Source organism: Pagrus major, chromosome 21 (assembly GCF_040436345.1).
Source record: "Pagrus major chromosome 21, Pma_NU_1.0".
NCBI classification, from domain to species: Eukaryota; Metazoa; Chordata; class Actinopteri; order Spariformes; family Sparidae; genus Pagrus; species Pagrus major.
The window spans coordinates 15,679,489-15,694,433 of record NC_133235.1 but is presented as its reverse complement, the minus strand read 5'-3'; the positions used below and the strand labels follow the sequence as shown (position 1 = coordinate 15,694,433).

At 43.9% G+C, this 14,945-nt stretch overlaps 1 protein-coding gene across 1 annotated transcript in view; it reads right to left on the bottom strand.

The window, feature by feature from the left end:
• Window positions 1-518: 518 nt before the first annotated feature.
• Window positions 519-14,945, bottom strand: part of mtcl1 (microtubule crosslinking factor 1) — a 68,133-nt gene continuing 53,706 nt past the window's right edge. Inside the window, exons 10-14 of the mRNA XM_073491763.1 lie at window positions 13,141-13,407; window positions 11,900-12,241; window positions 11,719-11,792; window positions 9,685-11,218; window positions 519-722 (exon numbers count right to left, since the gene is read on the bottom strand). Coding sequence (XP_073347864.1) covers window positions 519-722; window positions 9,685-11,218; window positions 11,719-11,792; window positions 11,900-12,241; window positions 13,141-13,407 — 2,421 coding nt within the window. The remainder of the gene's footprint in view (window positions 723-9,684; window positions 11,219-11,718; window positions 11,793-11,899; window positions 12,242-13,140; window positions 13,408-14,945) is intronic.

Here is a 14,945-nt window from a genome sequence, read left to right as displayed (position 1 = left end):
TGTGTTGTCTCTCCTCTCCTTGAAAACTAAAAAGAAAAGCTTGAAAGGCCGGCAACACAAACATGAAGGTATTGAAAAACAGCTTGAATTGGTGCAGGACGTAAAACATAAAAGACGTTTTATGTAGAAAAAGAAAAGTGTAAACAGATGAGAAAAAAAAATGGTGTAAACTTCAAATGCAACAGCTGACCGACAGGTTCAGAATTGTGACTGAAACATACATATATGTATGAAATACATATATACACACATGTGGGGTGATGAGAAACTCAAGTGTGTGCAGGCACCTCTTATGGAAATGTAGTTTAATGTCTTTTTTGATGATATTACAGTACATTCCAGGTTCTTCTGGTTCCTCGATGGTCAGCTGGTGCTACTGGGTGGATCGCGACCCCCCCCCCCACCGTCAGGCTCCGTCTCTTTGGAGTCTCTAGGTTTGAGAGGGGGAGGGGGGGTTTCTGAGGTACTGGGTCTTTTAGGCTGAGGTGGAGGAGGGTGAGAGGAGGTAGAGGACGGCCTCACGCTGGCTCCTCGCCCTCCAGGATGGTCCTCCGGTGTCCCGGCGGAGGGAAGGTGAACCTCCTCTTCGTGCCCTCGCTCCACTTGGGGGAGGAGGAGGGGGAGCGCGCGGCCCAGCGCGAGGGGGGTCGCCGGTTGGCCGGGCGGGCCGGTCTCAGGAAGCAGGAGTCCAGGGGTGGAGCCACTGGAGAGCGAGGCAAGTCCTGCCAATGACAAGGAGCTGTCAGAGAGGAGGGGAGAGCAACGGGTCGGCGCCGAAAGAAACAGGAAGTGATTTAAACTGATAAACATACATGAAAGAAAGTGAGAGAAGAATGAGCAGGGGGGGATGGATACATGACGAAAAATGAAGTGAATAATCTTCCGCTTCAAAAGAAAAAGGGCTGATACATGTGTCAAAAAGAAGATTCTTTCTACGAGCATCATTTTATAATAGTGGAGAACCAGTGGGCGTAGGTACACCTGTACAAGCTAATCCTGCAGTACATCCTGATGAGGATTGTGTCATATGGCCGAAAGCTCTATGTCAAACCAGTAAGTGGACCTTGAGTTAAGATTGTTGAACTGCTGTTTAAAAGATCAAGAAGGAACTGTCTAGATCAAGTAGGTCACTGTACTCTACTGTTATTAAGTCAGAGGTTTGTAGACACAAACTACACCTGCCAACCGTGTCACCATGCAGAAGCAAGCGTGCATCTACTCATGGATGGGATGTCAACATTTAGGAGCACTGAGATGAAGCGTTTGTGCGCTGAGAGAAAAAACCCTGCACATGCATCTTGTCTCTATGACAACAATATCTTGACAACCACGCACTCTCCCTTTGCGGTTCGTTTTTTTATTCGGGACATCAGAGCAAGGAGGTTGTGGGTGCATGACATGATCCATAGGAGACAAACAGATGGTGAATAGTATCACCTAGGCCAGGAAAAAGGTAAGAGCAGCAGTGACGTCACCAGCACCTTTCTGAAAAGTTGAGATTGGAGCGCTTGGAAAAAAGACAATGGGTGCCGAAGATGCTCACTCATTGGGAACAATTTCAAAAAGACACTATGTGGACACAGGCCCGTAACCTCTCATCCATGGATTTAACAATTCAAATCGTGGTTTGGCCACTATGAAAGTTGGCGTCACAGCCTGGCGCTCTTCCTGCAGGCGTGCAACTCCCTTCTGTGTCTTGATAAGGTTGGCGGCTGTAGTTCGTGAAAGAAAATAGTTCCTACATGAAACTGCTCACAACAAGGTCTGCGGATTATCTTGACTAACCAGGTCATGATTTCTAGAAAGAGACATCGCTGTTGAGTTTTACAAGCCGAGTGCCATCTAGTTCCACTCTACTTGAGAAAAGACAGACATCTGTACAGCTGATATTTCCAAAACTCTTCCAACTTCCAACAAAACAATCTAGATGGATAAACAGCACTACAGGTAAGTATGTATATACTGTATGATTTTGGGGTGAAAATCAGAGTTGCATATACATTTACATCTTTTAACCAAACCACCAAATCAACAGTTAAGGGTAACATTTGAGGCTGCATGATGCTCAGATGTATTTCTAATGTTCTGTTCACCTCATTTATGAAATGAGGGTCAGAGGATTAGAGAGAGATTTAAATGGATGTAGTGCTGATAGCTCATATGAAGGGATGATGAGCGAAGCAACAACCGTGGATGAAACTGAAAACAAAAACAAACCTCAACAAAACCAAGTTAGTAAGTAAAATTAGCCAATCAAGTCCACAGCCTCGCAGCGACAGGCATTTAGATTTCCCAGCCTCACCTAACTGCAACTTACCATCTGCTCAGGTAAGCATGGGGTCAGCTAAACAGGTGCAGGCGTGCAAATAATACACAAACAAAAACAGTCATTTAGGATGGACTAGTTAAATGCTGACACTCACATTTACACACACACACACACACACACAGTGTTCCCAAACTTTAGGGGAGTTTCACAGTTTCACCCGTCAGTCCACGCCTTGACGGTGCTCAATCACTCGATGATTAAAAGACCTAATGATGCACACCTTTTTACTGTCACTGATTGAGAAAATCAATCACAAGCAGGATATAAAAATCAATTTAAAAAATCCCACGTTTAGCAATCACAACCTTGTGAAACAAATAAAACCACACAACTCAAAGAAGCTTGTGATTAACTGGAAAAACAGTGGAGACATAACATGAGAATAATGGTGAACAACAAGGCTTATGTCACATTCATTCACTCTATTAGAGTCGTAATGACTAACACTTTTCAGAAAGCTCTGATTTAACCGACTTGATGCTTAATAATGCAGAATATCCTGAAAGTCCCTCATTTATAGTAATTAACCCTGTGTTATAATGGATATGATCTCATGAGTTGTGCAATGATGTGAACAAAACATACACATGGGAATGTTTCTATCTCCATCTCTACATCTATACTGGCCATTAGCTGTCACCCAGAAAATCTCCCTTTTTTTTCAGCCTGATGTTGGCAGGTATGTGTTTTTAATACGATGACGCACGTTCAAGTGTTCTTTTTTCTAATAAATGTGGTTTGAATTAGTTATTTTACGCCATAAAAAGTGAATGTTATGTTAGGATTGACAGTTAACCGTAACTCTCGATTGAGTCGGGTGGATATGACTCCAAATTATGTCACCAGCCAAGATGGCAGTGCCTGTATCCAAAATATTTCGGCTTCATTTTTCTACAGTGGGAGGAAGTGGAGACACGTCATTCATCTTTATTTACAGTCATTGCCCAGAACACATACAGGTGTGTAAAGAGACACTGCTTGAGTCACGTGAAGGACAAACTGTCCTAGTTTATGTCCAAACATGGATTTTAAGTGTGTAATGCTGTTGCAATGACTTTTATGCATCTGTCCCCTGGATGACAGAGTAAAAATTAGGAAAAGAGGACGACAAGAAGAGAGAAAGTGTCTGTGGGTGAGTTTCTTCCCCCCTCAGAATGATGTCAGAGTGTGATTGGGTGAACGATCACACCGGGACATCACACCACTGGCCTGATTTATAAATAGCTCATCTCCAGGCGTTAGATTTCGGCTGAAGGATGGTGGGACATCGAGCCCGCAAAGCAACAATCTAGTTCTGCTAAAAATACATTGAGGCTGCGGTGGCGTGAGAGAGGATGAACTGAAGGAAAAAATAAGTCATACGGGTGGAAAGACAGTGATTTGTCACACAACCTGCTGAACAGGCGGAAACGAGTCGCAGAGACGGATGGGCGGCGTCTCCATCGATGAATAATTTGTTTATGAAGACAAGTGATGGACTGTGTACACACCGGAAACACACACAAGTGGTTGTTTAATGGACGGCTTGTGAGTTAATACAAGATTTCCCATGTGATGCTAATACATCAGATCACACAATGCCACAGATCATGCAGCAGTAATGTGTACAGGAAGTCAGTGTACAGGAGCGGCTACTGGAGACAGCAACGTAAACAACTTCACATCAACCCTGACTTCTCAGTAGCTGCAACCTAAAAGGAGAAATCCACCTTCAAACACTTTGACACAGATCATTTGATTGCATCTGTGGGCACATTTTGTTTTTCCATTCACCGCAAATACTTTGCCAGATGTAGACAGCAAGATTTCAGTGCAGCTACAGTGGAAAATCAAAAAACATTTATGTCTTGTGGTGCTAGTTTTGGCCACAGACATCACATAAGAATGTACTGTTCCTTTTTTTCTCATGATCAAGGAGCATCTTCCCTGTCAAATAAACAAATACGATAAAATAAAATAAATGACGATCACTGTAAAATGTCAGGTCTGATGAGTCTTTCCTTTTAGACTGACCTCTCTTCAACTGTTGCAGATAGTCAGCCCAGTCGCCAGAATAAATGTTTAAATTTTACATTTCTGCAATCCACAGAACGTTAACATTTATGTTATTTATGCTATATATATATGTATCTATAATAGTGCTATAATACGTCGGGAGGTGGAGGGGATAGTGGTGACATGACAGCTGCGTTAAATGGCTGCCAAGCCAGAGACCCCTGTTCAAGACTGTGTTTCAACATTTGTGGGCATGGCGGTCGTTGTGACAGAAGCAGGTATTTTAAGCCAAATCAGGGTCTTTTCCCACTCTCACCGGTTGTTTTTTTGTGCTTAAACATAGCCAGACTGTAGGTAGGTATGGCAACACCCCTGGGACAAACTACATGCAGAACTGCTGTAAAACTACATTTGCTATGTGCTAAGGTGGTGCATTGTTGCCTTTTGTAGCTTAACATGTTTTCTGATGTTCATATTGCTGTTCTTTTTTGCTGTTAAAATATTTGGACTATTGTACTTTCATGCTTTGATAATATTGTTCTTGAAATTCAGTGCCGATAAAGCCAATTTGAATCGAACTGAACTAAAAAAAGCAAATGTTGGCGACAATGACAGAAAGTTCTGACAGAAGAGCTTTTTCTGCTCTGATCTCATCAATCAACAATGAAACTTGTTTAGTTACGCTTACATTGTGCAGACTTTAAAGTTCTCAAGGATATTTCATTCTATGCCATCTATTTGCAGGCTAATGAACACTGACATTGGAGTCTTTTGTCTCTCCATGTACAAACAAATCATGGGGGGAGGGATGTAAACAATGCCGCCAGCATCGAGTGTTCAGACTATACATCTTAAGACTTAATTGGCAACAGGTACCAATGTCACCTCCTGCAGCATTTTGAAAATTCACATTATCCTTGTCTTAATAACCACCTTTTTATATTGTTTGTCTTCAAATTTGGACTTTAGCTTTAACAAACTACTGGAATATACCGTCACTCACATTTCAAGTTTTTCTCAGTCCAAAGAAACTCTTTGCTCTTGCCTCCCACGTATAAAAGCCAAAGGTTTAGACATTTTGTCTGCATATTTTGTTTTTCAAAGGTATTTCGTCTAATGTAGGAAAATTACTACCTGAATTTCAAGTAGGTGGAGGAGGCTGAAGAAAACTGAATACCTGCACTCATCATAGAAATCCACTGTAATATGTTGTATAACAGTGTAAAGAGTATCTGATGGTGGATTTTTCCTTTTGATCATGCAAAATGGACCAGAGTAACCAGTTAATATCCACCAGGCATCAAACACAACCCCGACAGGTAATATAGTGAAGAAAGTGATGAGTGTTAGCAGCTGTCTTCTTCAGTTAGTCTTTGAAGGACTTGTTAGTGTGAGAGGAAATGGTTAAGGGGAAGAGGAAAGAAAAGAGTGAAAAAGTGAAACATCACAAGAAAACATCTCAGTCCATCCAGTCGCACACATGGTGACACAGAGAGGAGGACCTGGTAGAAACACATGTTAGAAGTATCCAGATAAGAGTCGTACAGGTCCCCAAAGACAACAAACAACCTGCGCTGAGGAATGTGTGAAACGTCCAAAAGAGTCGTCTTCTCGTGAGTCATGTTTACTGGTTCACATTTTTGTTTACCAAAATTCAATGTGATCAGTAATCGAGACACAATCTGATGACTCTTTGAGTCACATGAACTGAGTTTGTGAGTTTGTTTCAAAGGACCATACCGGCAGTTTTGCAGGATTTATCACATTGATATCAAATTATATAATTTATATTGTCGCCAAACTGGTTTCATTTAGTTTCTTTATGATATGAAAATCAACTCGCTGAAACTTGAAAACAGATTTAGATTAATGTACTCCATTACAGAGAATATTTCAGTTGCCATCACACCCTAGAGAGCAGGATTCATACTCAAAACGTTTTTGTTATTTTAAGCGCTCATGGGAAAATCCCACATCAGAGTTTTGATTAAAACAGAAAGTCAGATTCAAATTATTGTAGGAATATTGATAGCTTACTGTTTTTCTTTCAGGTTTGTCTCAAAGAACTAGCAGCCTACGTTTGCGTCTGTAGTATGTCGGCCATTCTGTAGTGTTGTTTATCTAGAATTAATCCCTGAATGCAGGTGAAATGATCCCACAATGCAGCTTTATCTTACCCCGTGCACTGTCGAGACAAAAAAACAAACATATTAGTGTACAAAACTGATGTTCACTTATGTCTTTCAGGTTTGCCTCTAAGGACTAGCCTTGGCTATTGTCAGCTGCCTACGTTAGCTTGTAGTCAGCTAAGCTAACACATGCTGGCTCAGTGTTGCCAACTTGGCAACTTCTTGCTACAGTTAGTGACTTTTTCAGATCAGCAGTGAAAAGGTGAGAAATATATTCAAACATATTATACTGTTGTTCGTTGTGATTCATTAAAATGAATGTGAGGAAATCACAATTAAAATGATTGTACAGCGTCATCTAATGACTTTTGGGGCTAGGAGCAAGCTTCTTTCAGTGCCGGTTGCCAAAGTTAGCTGTTCTTAACTAACTTTGCTCTGAAATTCCGTGTATAGTAATGAAAGGCGGATGAATTAATGTTTTAAGACACAGCTTATATGTTTGAACACCTGTGGACAGCTTATTAAGCTGTCCTGCTCTCAGCTGTGATGGACCTCACTGACACAAATACAGTTTAATAAATATTCGCAGTAACTGATTAAATCTTTCTTATGCTCATCTCCTAAAGTTGATTTTCATACCAAGCTATCAGAATATTTAATTAAAGTCATCTATAAAAGGTATGGTTTGGAAATCAGTAGATGTGATTTATGGTTAATGGGCTAAAACATGCAAAAACACCATTATGGTCCTTTAAAAAAACAGATGTTCTCTACAAAAGAAACTGAGCATGCGTGCATTTACACGTAGAAACAGATGGATGGCCGTCGCACAACTTTTGACACCACTCCGATGGCTTCACACACTGTCACTCTGCTGTCCTGTGAAGCATGCATTAATGAAGAGGGTGAGGAGGGGGAGGGGGGGAGGTCTGCAGGGCGTGAGGTGAGAGGTCCGTGTGGCTGGTGAACCAACCGCCAAAGGTCGTAGAGGAAGAGGAGGAGGAAGAGGAACTTACATCACGGAGACAAGCAGAGTTAGAGTCCCCAAGGAGTTGTTAGTATGACAGTGTGGTTCTGGATCAGAGCACAGTGGACAGGGAGGAGGAGGGAGAGATAAAGCCCAGAGGGGAGGAGAGAGGGGGGAGGAGGAGGGAAGATAGAGCGGGAAATGTTAATCGGTAAAATCGGGCAAAGAGGAAAATATGTCTGGCATATCAAAAGATAGAGAGGTTCACCAGGAGAAATAATTCAGCTTGCAGACCACGCAGGCAGCAGTAAACACACACCCATTCACTTTAGACCTGGAAAAACACAAGGGGAACGTTGACCTTGATTTAAACAGGCCAGTCGGACAGTGGAGATTACCTAACATTAAATATGAACAGCTACAAATAAACCAAACCAGGGTTGGATGATACGATAAAGTTTAGTCAATAATCACGTAGCTAACTCGAATCAGTGAGCAGGACCGCTTCACGGCAATACTGGGTTTAAGGATTTTTTGGATGTGATGAAATCTTACTATTATTCTAATGCTGTATCGTAGGTATTATTTTAGATATTTCAGTCATTATTTTAGGTATTTCAGTCACTTTATTGTTGTAACGTTTAATCAATCTATTAGCCAGTCAGTGGACAGAAAATTACTCGACAGTTTTGCTTATCATTTGTTGTTTATTAAGCAAATATGCCAACAAATTGCTGATTTCTGTTTATCAAAATGTGAACATTTGCTGTCTTTCTTTGTTAGTTTTGTTCTTCTGGTCAATGTCAATGGTCAATTTTTCAATATTTTTCAGATTTTTTATAATCCATAACAATCGTTGCAGCTGTATTAATATGTTGGGTGTCTCCTAGAAAAACTTAAGTTTGCTTTAATGTTAAAAAACACATTATTTTTCTCATACTGTCCATTGCTGCAGCACCTCCCTTCATTTTAGTGTCCCTTTAAGGCCCTTGAGCGTTATTAGAGACTTTGAGCAGAAACGGAAATTATTTAAGAGGCACTGAATATTTACACAATTACGGCTGGTGCGATGCGTTGACGTAATCTACGCAATCGAATTTGACTGTTTGTCCTCATCGATGGATTAAAAATAACAGTAAACAACCAGAAGTATATGGTCTATTTTCAGGTCTGTATTAAAATATTGAAATGCTGCGTGCTTAAGTACCGTCACAATCCATTATGCGACCGTCATCCGCAGAAGTCACGGCATCATTTAGTGAATTACTGCAGGGTAACACAAACTCGGCCATCATCCATAAAATCATATATCAGACTCTTAATCTTTCTGTCTGTCCTGCAGCACAGTGAACAGCAGCTGGTGAATCCATAATGCGAGTGGGCATATTAATCACCATATGTGGGATTATGTTGCTGATTGTTCATGTTATGGTTTTAGAGATATAGTATGTTGTTGGTACATTGTTTTAATGTACAGCTTTAGGACTTTATGACCTACTTTTCTGACATGTTAATCTGTCTATGGAGTAAACTGTATTTTTCTTCTTGTCTGATCAACACCAGAAAGGTGGTTTTGTGTCCGTCATTTATTTTCCCCACAGGTCAGATGAATGGGTGGTGAAAAGAGCCTGACCGACGTGTCAGAGCGCTGATTTTTTAAAGAAAAATTAGCGTTTTCTGGGTTTATTTAGGCATAGGGAAATTAAATCACTCCAAAAAACTGAAACCATTTAAAATTCTGGTTGAACATTTAATTAGGGAGTGCTGATAATGATGAATTATGTAACTCAGTAACTACAATCCCCCTTGGATAGTTACTGTGAGATCATTAATTTCACTTCTGCAGTTATCTGACACATTAATCAGGTTTCAGTCGAGCCTCAGTGAGAGTTAAAGCAAGGAAATAATAGCCACACTACAAGAAAAGTCACTACAGTGAAGAAGAAGAAAGTACAGAAGAAGAAGAGACCTTAAAGAGTGTCTACATACAGCAGTGAAGGAAAGCTCAGTATTGTTGAAGAAGGTCAAATATTTTGTCATTACCATTGCATCAGTCAGTGCTTTCGATCTGAGAAAAAAGCATTCACATTTTAGTGATATTATAACCAAGTTGATTAGCTTTTTCTCTGATTGCTTTAAAGTTTGTCTTCAACCATTACAAGGCAACATCCAAGGCAAAGTCATAAATCACTTTGTGTCATAAAACATGGCCCCCAGATCAAATTAATGATGAAGCGATGAATCCAGTGCGTCTGTATATTTACCTCCATACATCCAGACTGTCCTCTGTCTGAGTCGGCCTGTCTGCTGCTGTCTCTGCTGTGGCTGCTCGGTGCTCCAGCCTGCAGCCTCCTCTCCTCTCTAAAGTTCTGCTCCTGCAGCTTCTTATTAAGGATGCGGGCCGCGTTCTCAGCCAGCGTGTAGCCCGGCGGGGCCGACAGGTCCTGCCGTATGCTCACCACCTCTGGGTTTTTGTCCCCCTGCGTCTCCACTATCAGCTGCACTGGGCTGGGCGAGCGCCCGCGAGCAGTCCGCGAGCACTCCTGCTCGGCGGTGGAGGGAGGGGTGGGGCGAGAGCGACTGGGGGATTTGTTGAACTTGGGAATGGAGTCGTAGGCCACTGGGGTGTGGTCGATGATGTTGAAGAGGCTGGAGAGGCCGTCGTTGATGGTGGTGTGGACAGGGCTGTCGCGGGTGGTGGTGGAGCGGGCCCACGCCGACTCATTGTTGCCCTTCTGCGGGGTGGTGGGGGTGGGAGCACGGCTGTTGTTTGGTAGATCAGCCTTGTTCGAAGAGGACAGTTTGCGCTGAAGTTTGGGTGAGCCGTACTTTGGCGAGCAGCAGGGTCGCTCAAACTTGCTCTGGATGACAGGAGAGTACTGCACCTTCCTCATGCTGCGTGACGGCGAGGAAATAGGCGTGCCGCCACCTTTTGGGGTGAGGCAGCGGTGGGGGCTGCTGGTCAGGTTCCTCAGCAGGTCTGTTTGTAAACCCACACTGATGGTCTGGGTGGTCTGAGTGCCTCGCGTGGTGAATCCATTGGTCTGGCAGGCGGTGTCCCGCACGACGGGCCCTGGCGGAGAGCGGATGGCGTTCCTCACAGAGATGGCGACCTCCTTCATGTCGTCGCTCAAGTTTCTGGAGAGCTGCAGATCCAGAGAGGAGGTGAAGCCCACTGTGGGGCAGATAGGAGACTGACTGGGAGAAGTCCTCAATCCCCCACCCTCCAGAAGCCCACATGCCCACCTCCCACTGGTGAACACCTCATCTGACCCGCCGCCTCCCACCGCAGCCTCACCTCCACCCCTGGCTTTGGTCCCTTTGGCGTACAGGAAGTCCGGGTCTTGGGCAGTAGGGCGCTCAGCTGCCCCAGGCCTGGTGGGGCTGTGGAGGAGGTGAACCCCACAGTGCTCCACTCCCGCCCCTGGCGCCCCTGCTCCATTGCCCCTCAGCGGGGACTTGTGGCAGTGCTCAGGGCTGCTCAGGGTGCTGGTGGTCAAGGTGGCGCTGGTGGTGAGGAACCAGGAGGTTGGCTGGAATGGTTCGAGAACAAGCTCCCCTCCCCGGGCCTCCGGGGGTTTGTCTGTCCACATTTCCCGGGCGGGACCCGGGCCAGAGGCGGATGATGGGAAGTCCCAGCCCTTATTGTTGAACTCCTCAATGTACTTGAGGTCGTCCGGGGACAGAGGTGGGGTGATGTCGTCTTGGCCCTGGTCACCGTGGGGAGTCTTGTCGGGGAGGAACGGCGAGCTGTCCATTAACCGCTGGAAGTCGCTCATGGAGCACACTGACTTGGCTCTGGACACACACACAAAAACACGCACAAGAGTTCACTACCATAAGCTTCAGCTGGGATACTTAAAACAAACATCACAACCACTCATGGTCTCATCCCCTAATATTCCCACAGCAGAAAAACATCCTAAATACACGTGTTGAAAAGCAATTTAATGCCTTTCAATGTTTTAAAACGCTCTGAATTATTAAACATCGCAGTGAACTGGATCACTTCCTCGCTATAAGAGAAACTTTCAAAGAAAAAGTCACCGGGGAGAAACTCACTGTCACTTCAAGTAACATTTAATAGAATCAACAGCCGATCTCCAGAGGAATCCATGTGTATGCATGAGCAACAAAAATGCAGCAAGGAGGCTGAATAATCTGCAGCCGGTCAGTCCAGCTCTCAGTGATGAATTCACTGTTGACGTCTATGAAAATGCATCAGCTCTCAAAGAATAGATTGACTGTTAAAACTCTCTTTGAACTCAGTTTGACTCCAAGCGTGGTCATGAAGTTACCTGAGCAGACTCCCTCCGCCCATCTCTTCCTCGTACTCAGGATCTCCCTCTCTCTCCGAAATCTCGTTCAGAGCCTGAAACACAACCGATACAACAAATAAATCATGTGGATAAGCGTCCAGTCGAAGATGATTTATAGACAGGAGCTTCTGCCAATAGTGGCAGTAGCGGTGTGTGTTACCTCCTTCATGCAGGGGAACCTCTTCTCACTCTCCAGTCTGGAGGGCGGCGGGACCTCCAGGCCGATGAGAGGGTCCAGAGACAGCGCGTCCAGGAACAGGTTCTCCGTGGGGCCTTTCAGCCTCATCGCAGCCCCTTGCTCCTCCAGCATGGCCTCAGAGTCAGAGTGGGAGCGCGTGGGAGGGGCCTGGAGAGGGGTGGACGTACAGGGGGAGCGTGGCGAGCGAGGCGACCGGGGGGCGTTGCGGGGACTGTCCTGAGGAGAAAATATACCCCTGGAGGCTGAGCTGCCATCGTTGACGTCTATGCTGTCGCCTCGCCGGGTGTTCAGCTCTCTCTGCAACTGCAAGAAGAATGACAAGCAAGTATGAGCTGATCAGTCTGATTTAAATTAACATAGTTACGCAGGGGAGGCTTGTGTCACATATAAACACCTTGCTTTCCTCGAATATAAAAACCATACTGCACTTTCTCTCACTGTACTCCTCCACTGTGTGCCACTGAGAAATCCACCTGCAACAACTGGGGTTAAGTTGCTCGCTTCAGGCTCAGGTTAAAGGAGAACAGTCACATCACTCATTCACTTTCACTCTGTCAGTCGGAGCGGTTCAGTGTGTGACCTGCGCTTCATCGTTTGCTGCAACATCGCTGAATAATGCATCTCTGCTTCCTGCTCTGTGTCTCTATTCGGCGGTGCATCAGCAGAATTTATTCTCTTTTAGCTGTATTCAGAGGGTTTTTCCTGTTGTTATTATTCCAGTCCCTGCTTTATATGTAAATACTCTCACACTCATATGATATTAACGAGAGCTTGTTCCTACCTCCTGCCCCGAACATCACACAGGAGCGAGGTGAGACGCTGCAGTTCGTCTAATTAAATCTCACAGAGGACATCAATTATTCAGTAATTCTCTGTATTTTTTGTATCGCCTTGGGTGCTTTGTCACCGTTCCTTGTATCTACTCGAGCACAAACACACATGTGGGCTGCTTAACAAGGAAAAAGCTTCAGATCTTTAAGTTGCGTTGTGTTTTTTCTAGTGAGATCTATAAAGTTTGTGAGGAAGCAGTTCAGTTTTAAGTGGTTTTATTTACTGCAACTACTGATTAATCTTATAATCTTATAAATAAAGCGTCCATTTAAAGTCCCACAACTTAAGGTGATGTCTTCTTTTGTCTCATTAACAATCCAAAAGATTGTTCATACATACATTTCCAATGATATTCCCTTCCCTTCTCTCACCCTCTCCATCTTGCGGTGGAGCTCCCTCATGCTGCCGTCCCACTCCTGCTTCTCCCGGTCGAAGCGCTCCAGCAGCTCGGCCCTCTCGCGGCCCCACCTCTTCTCTCCGTGCTGCAGCTTCCAGCGGAGGTCCAGGGAGGTGCTGTGGCTCTCAGCCAGCAGACGCCGGTGCTCCTCGCGCTCCAGATTCAAGGCCCACTCGGGGTCTCCGGCCGTCTCATCTCCCTGCGCTTCACCTCGCACTTTGCCTTGCACCTCATCCTCCAACTGGTCAAAGAGCAAAGACAACAGTGACGGTGGGTTGATAAGTCATTAAAGGTCGTTATTATTCTGTACAGTAGATACAGAAATAAATAATGAAGACGATTCACTCAAATTAAAACACATTTTTTTAGTTGGAACTACTTTCCACCAAAGAAATAGCCCCGATGACAACTGTTAGCAGTAAGGTTCATTGATTAAACACAGTGAAAACCTTAAAATGATCTGCATAACACTGGGGGGGTGAGGAAATATGTTTTTGCTGCTTTCATCTGAAGGCACAAAACTCATCAAAAGAAAGAAAACAAGACGGCAGTAAACTGATTTTTTCAAATTCTGCAGCTGATAAAAGGAGCCTCTGAAAACTTGTTTTTTGTTTTGATCAGTTCTCGTTTGCCCCAAGTTTTGTAGAGATATCGTACATGACATACGGACAAACAACCTTTCACTCTTTTGATCTTTACTTTCAATTTTTTTTTGGTTCAATAAAATAAAACAGTGATAGAAGTGAAGTCAAAATGTTCACACAGCTACAAAATAAAATATAATGACAGTGTCGATTAAAGCAATGACTGAAAATGTGTCTATAGCCTTCTCATTATACCAGATCAACACAATATATCCATAAATAAAAGATAAGGATGAAATGGCTCATCTGGGCTGCTTATTTAGACAAACATCTGGATATGTGTGTTTATATACAAATATATGTTCCTGCCTTTTTTGCTACCATCATCCTTTAGAAACGTTTTTAAATTACATTACGAGATTCAGTAATAGTTTAAATAGCTCTGTATTCCAAAAGTAATCACTGTTGTAGAGTGTTTGGTCAGTAACCCATGTCTCCCCTCCCCCCACTCATGCAGCAAAAGAGAAAAGTCATTTTCTGGTATCCCTGCCCCCTTTATCCAATCAGGACAGAGAACTCCATAAAGAGGCGGTCCTGTCTGCTTGTGAAGACACCAAGATCAGGATCCTCCTGTTCTGGTACCGACACCGGCAACGGCAGAGCAGGGAAAGCTAACAAATTCCAGCGCTTCCTGTGACGGCTTATACTGCGTAACAGGCCAAGTGATGAAAAAACGCTTGAGGAAAAGAAACAGGCGAAGAGAGCTGCCTCGAAAAAAAAAGGGATGAGGAACAGAAAGTTAGCTAAAACTACAACATTTTCTGCAGCTTTGAGTCAATGTACTTTGTTAATTCCAGCAAAGACCCCTGAGCTGTTTTAACTCAGGGCTGAAACTGGTAAAAAAAAGAAACACAGCGAGCGTACGAGAAGGTTTCACAAAGTTTGTTTTGTGGCCGACAGGGACACTCAGTTCAAACTTGAGCGACGGCTGCCCTCCCAAATTTATATTTCATCCCACTCTCTGGTTGAGGGAAATGAACCGGGGATTCAATGTACTGCAGAAATCTTCAAAGCTGCAGAGTGAAGCCACTCTGGAAGCTTGTCTTTCTCTGGCAGAACAGAGCTTTGTAATCTTCAGACGGGCTTTGATCCGGCAACATAATGGTACAAAACCAGATTCTGTACTACTGGAGCC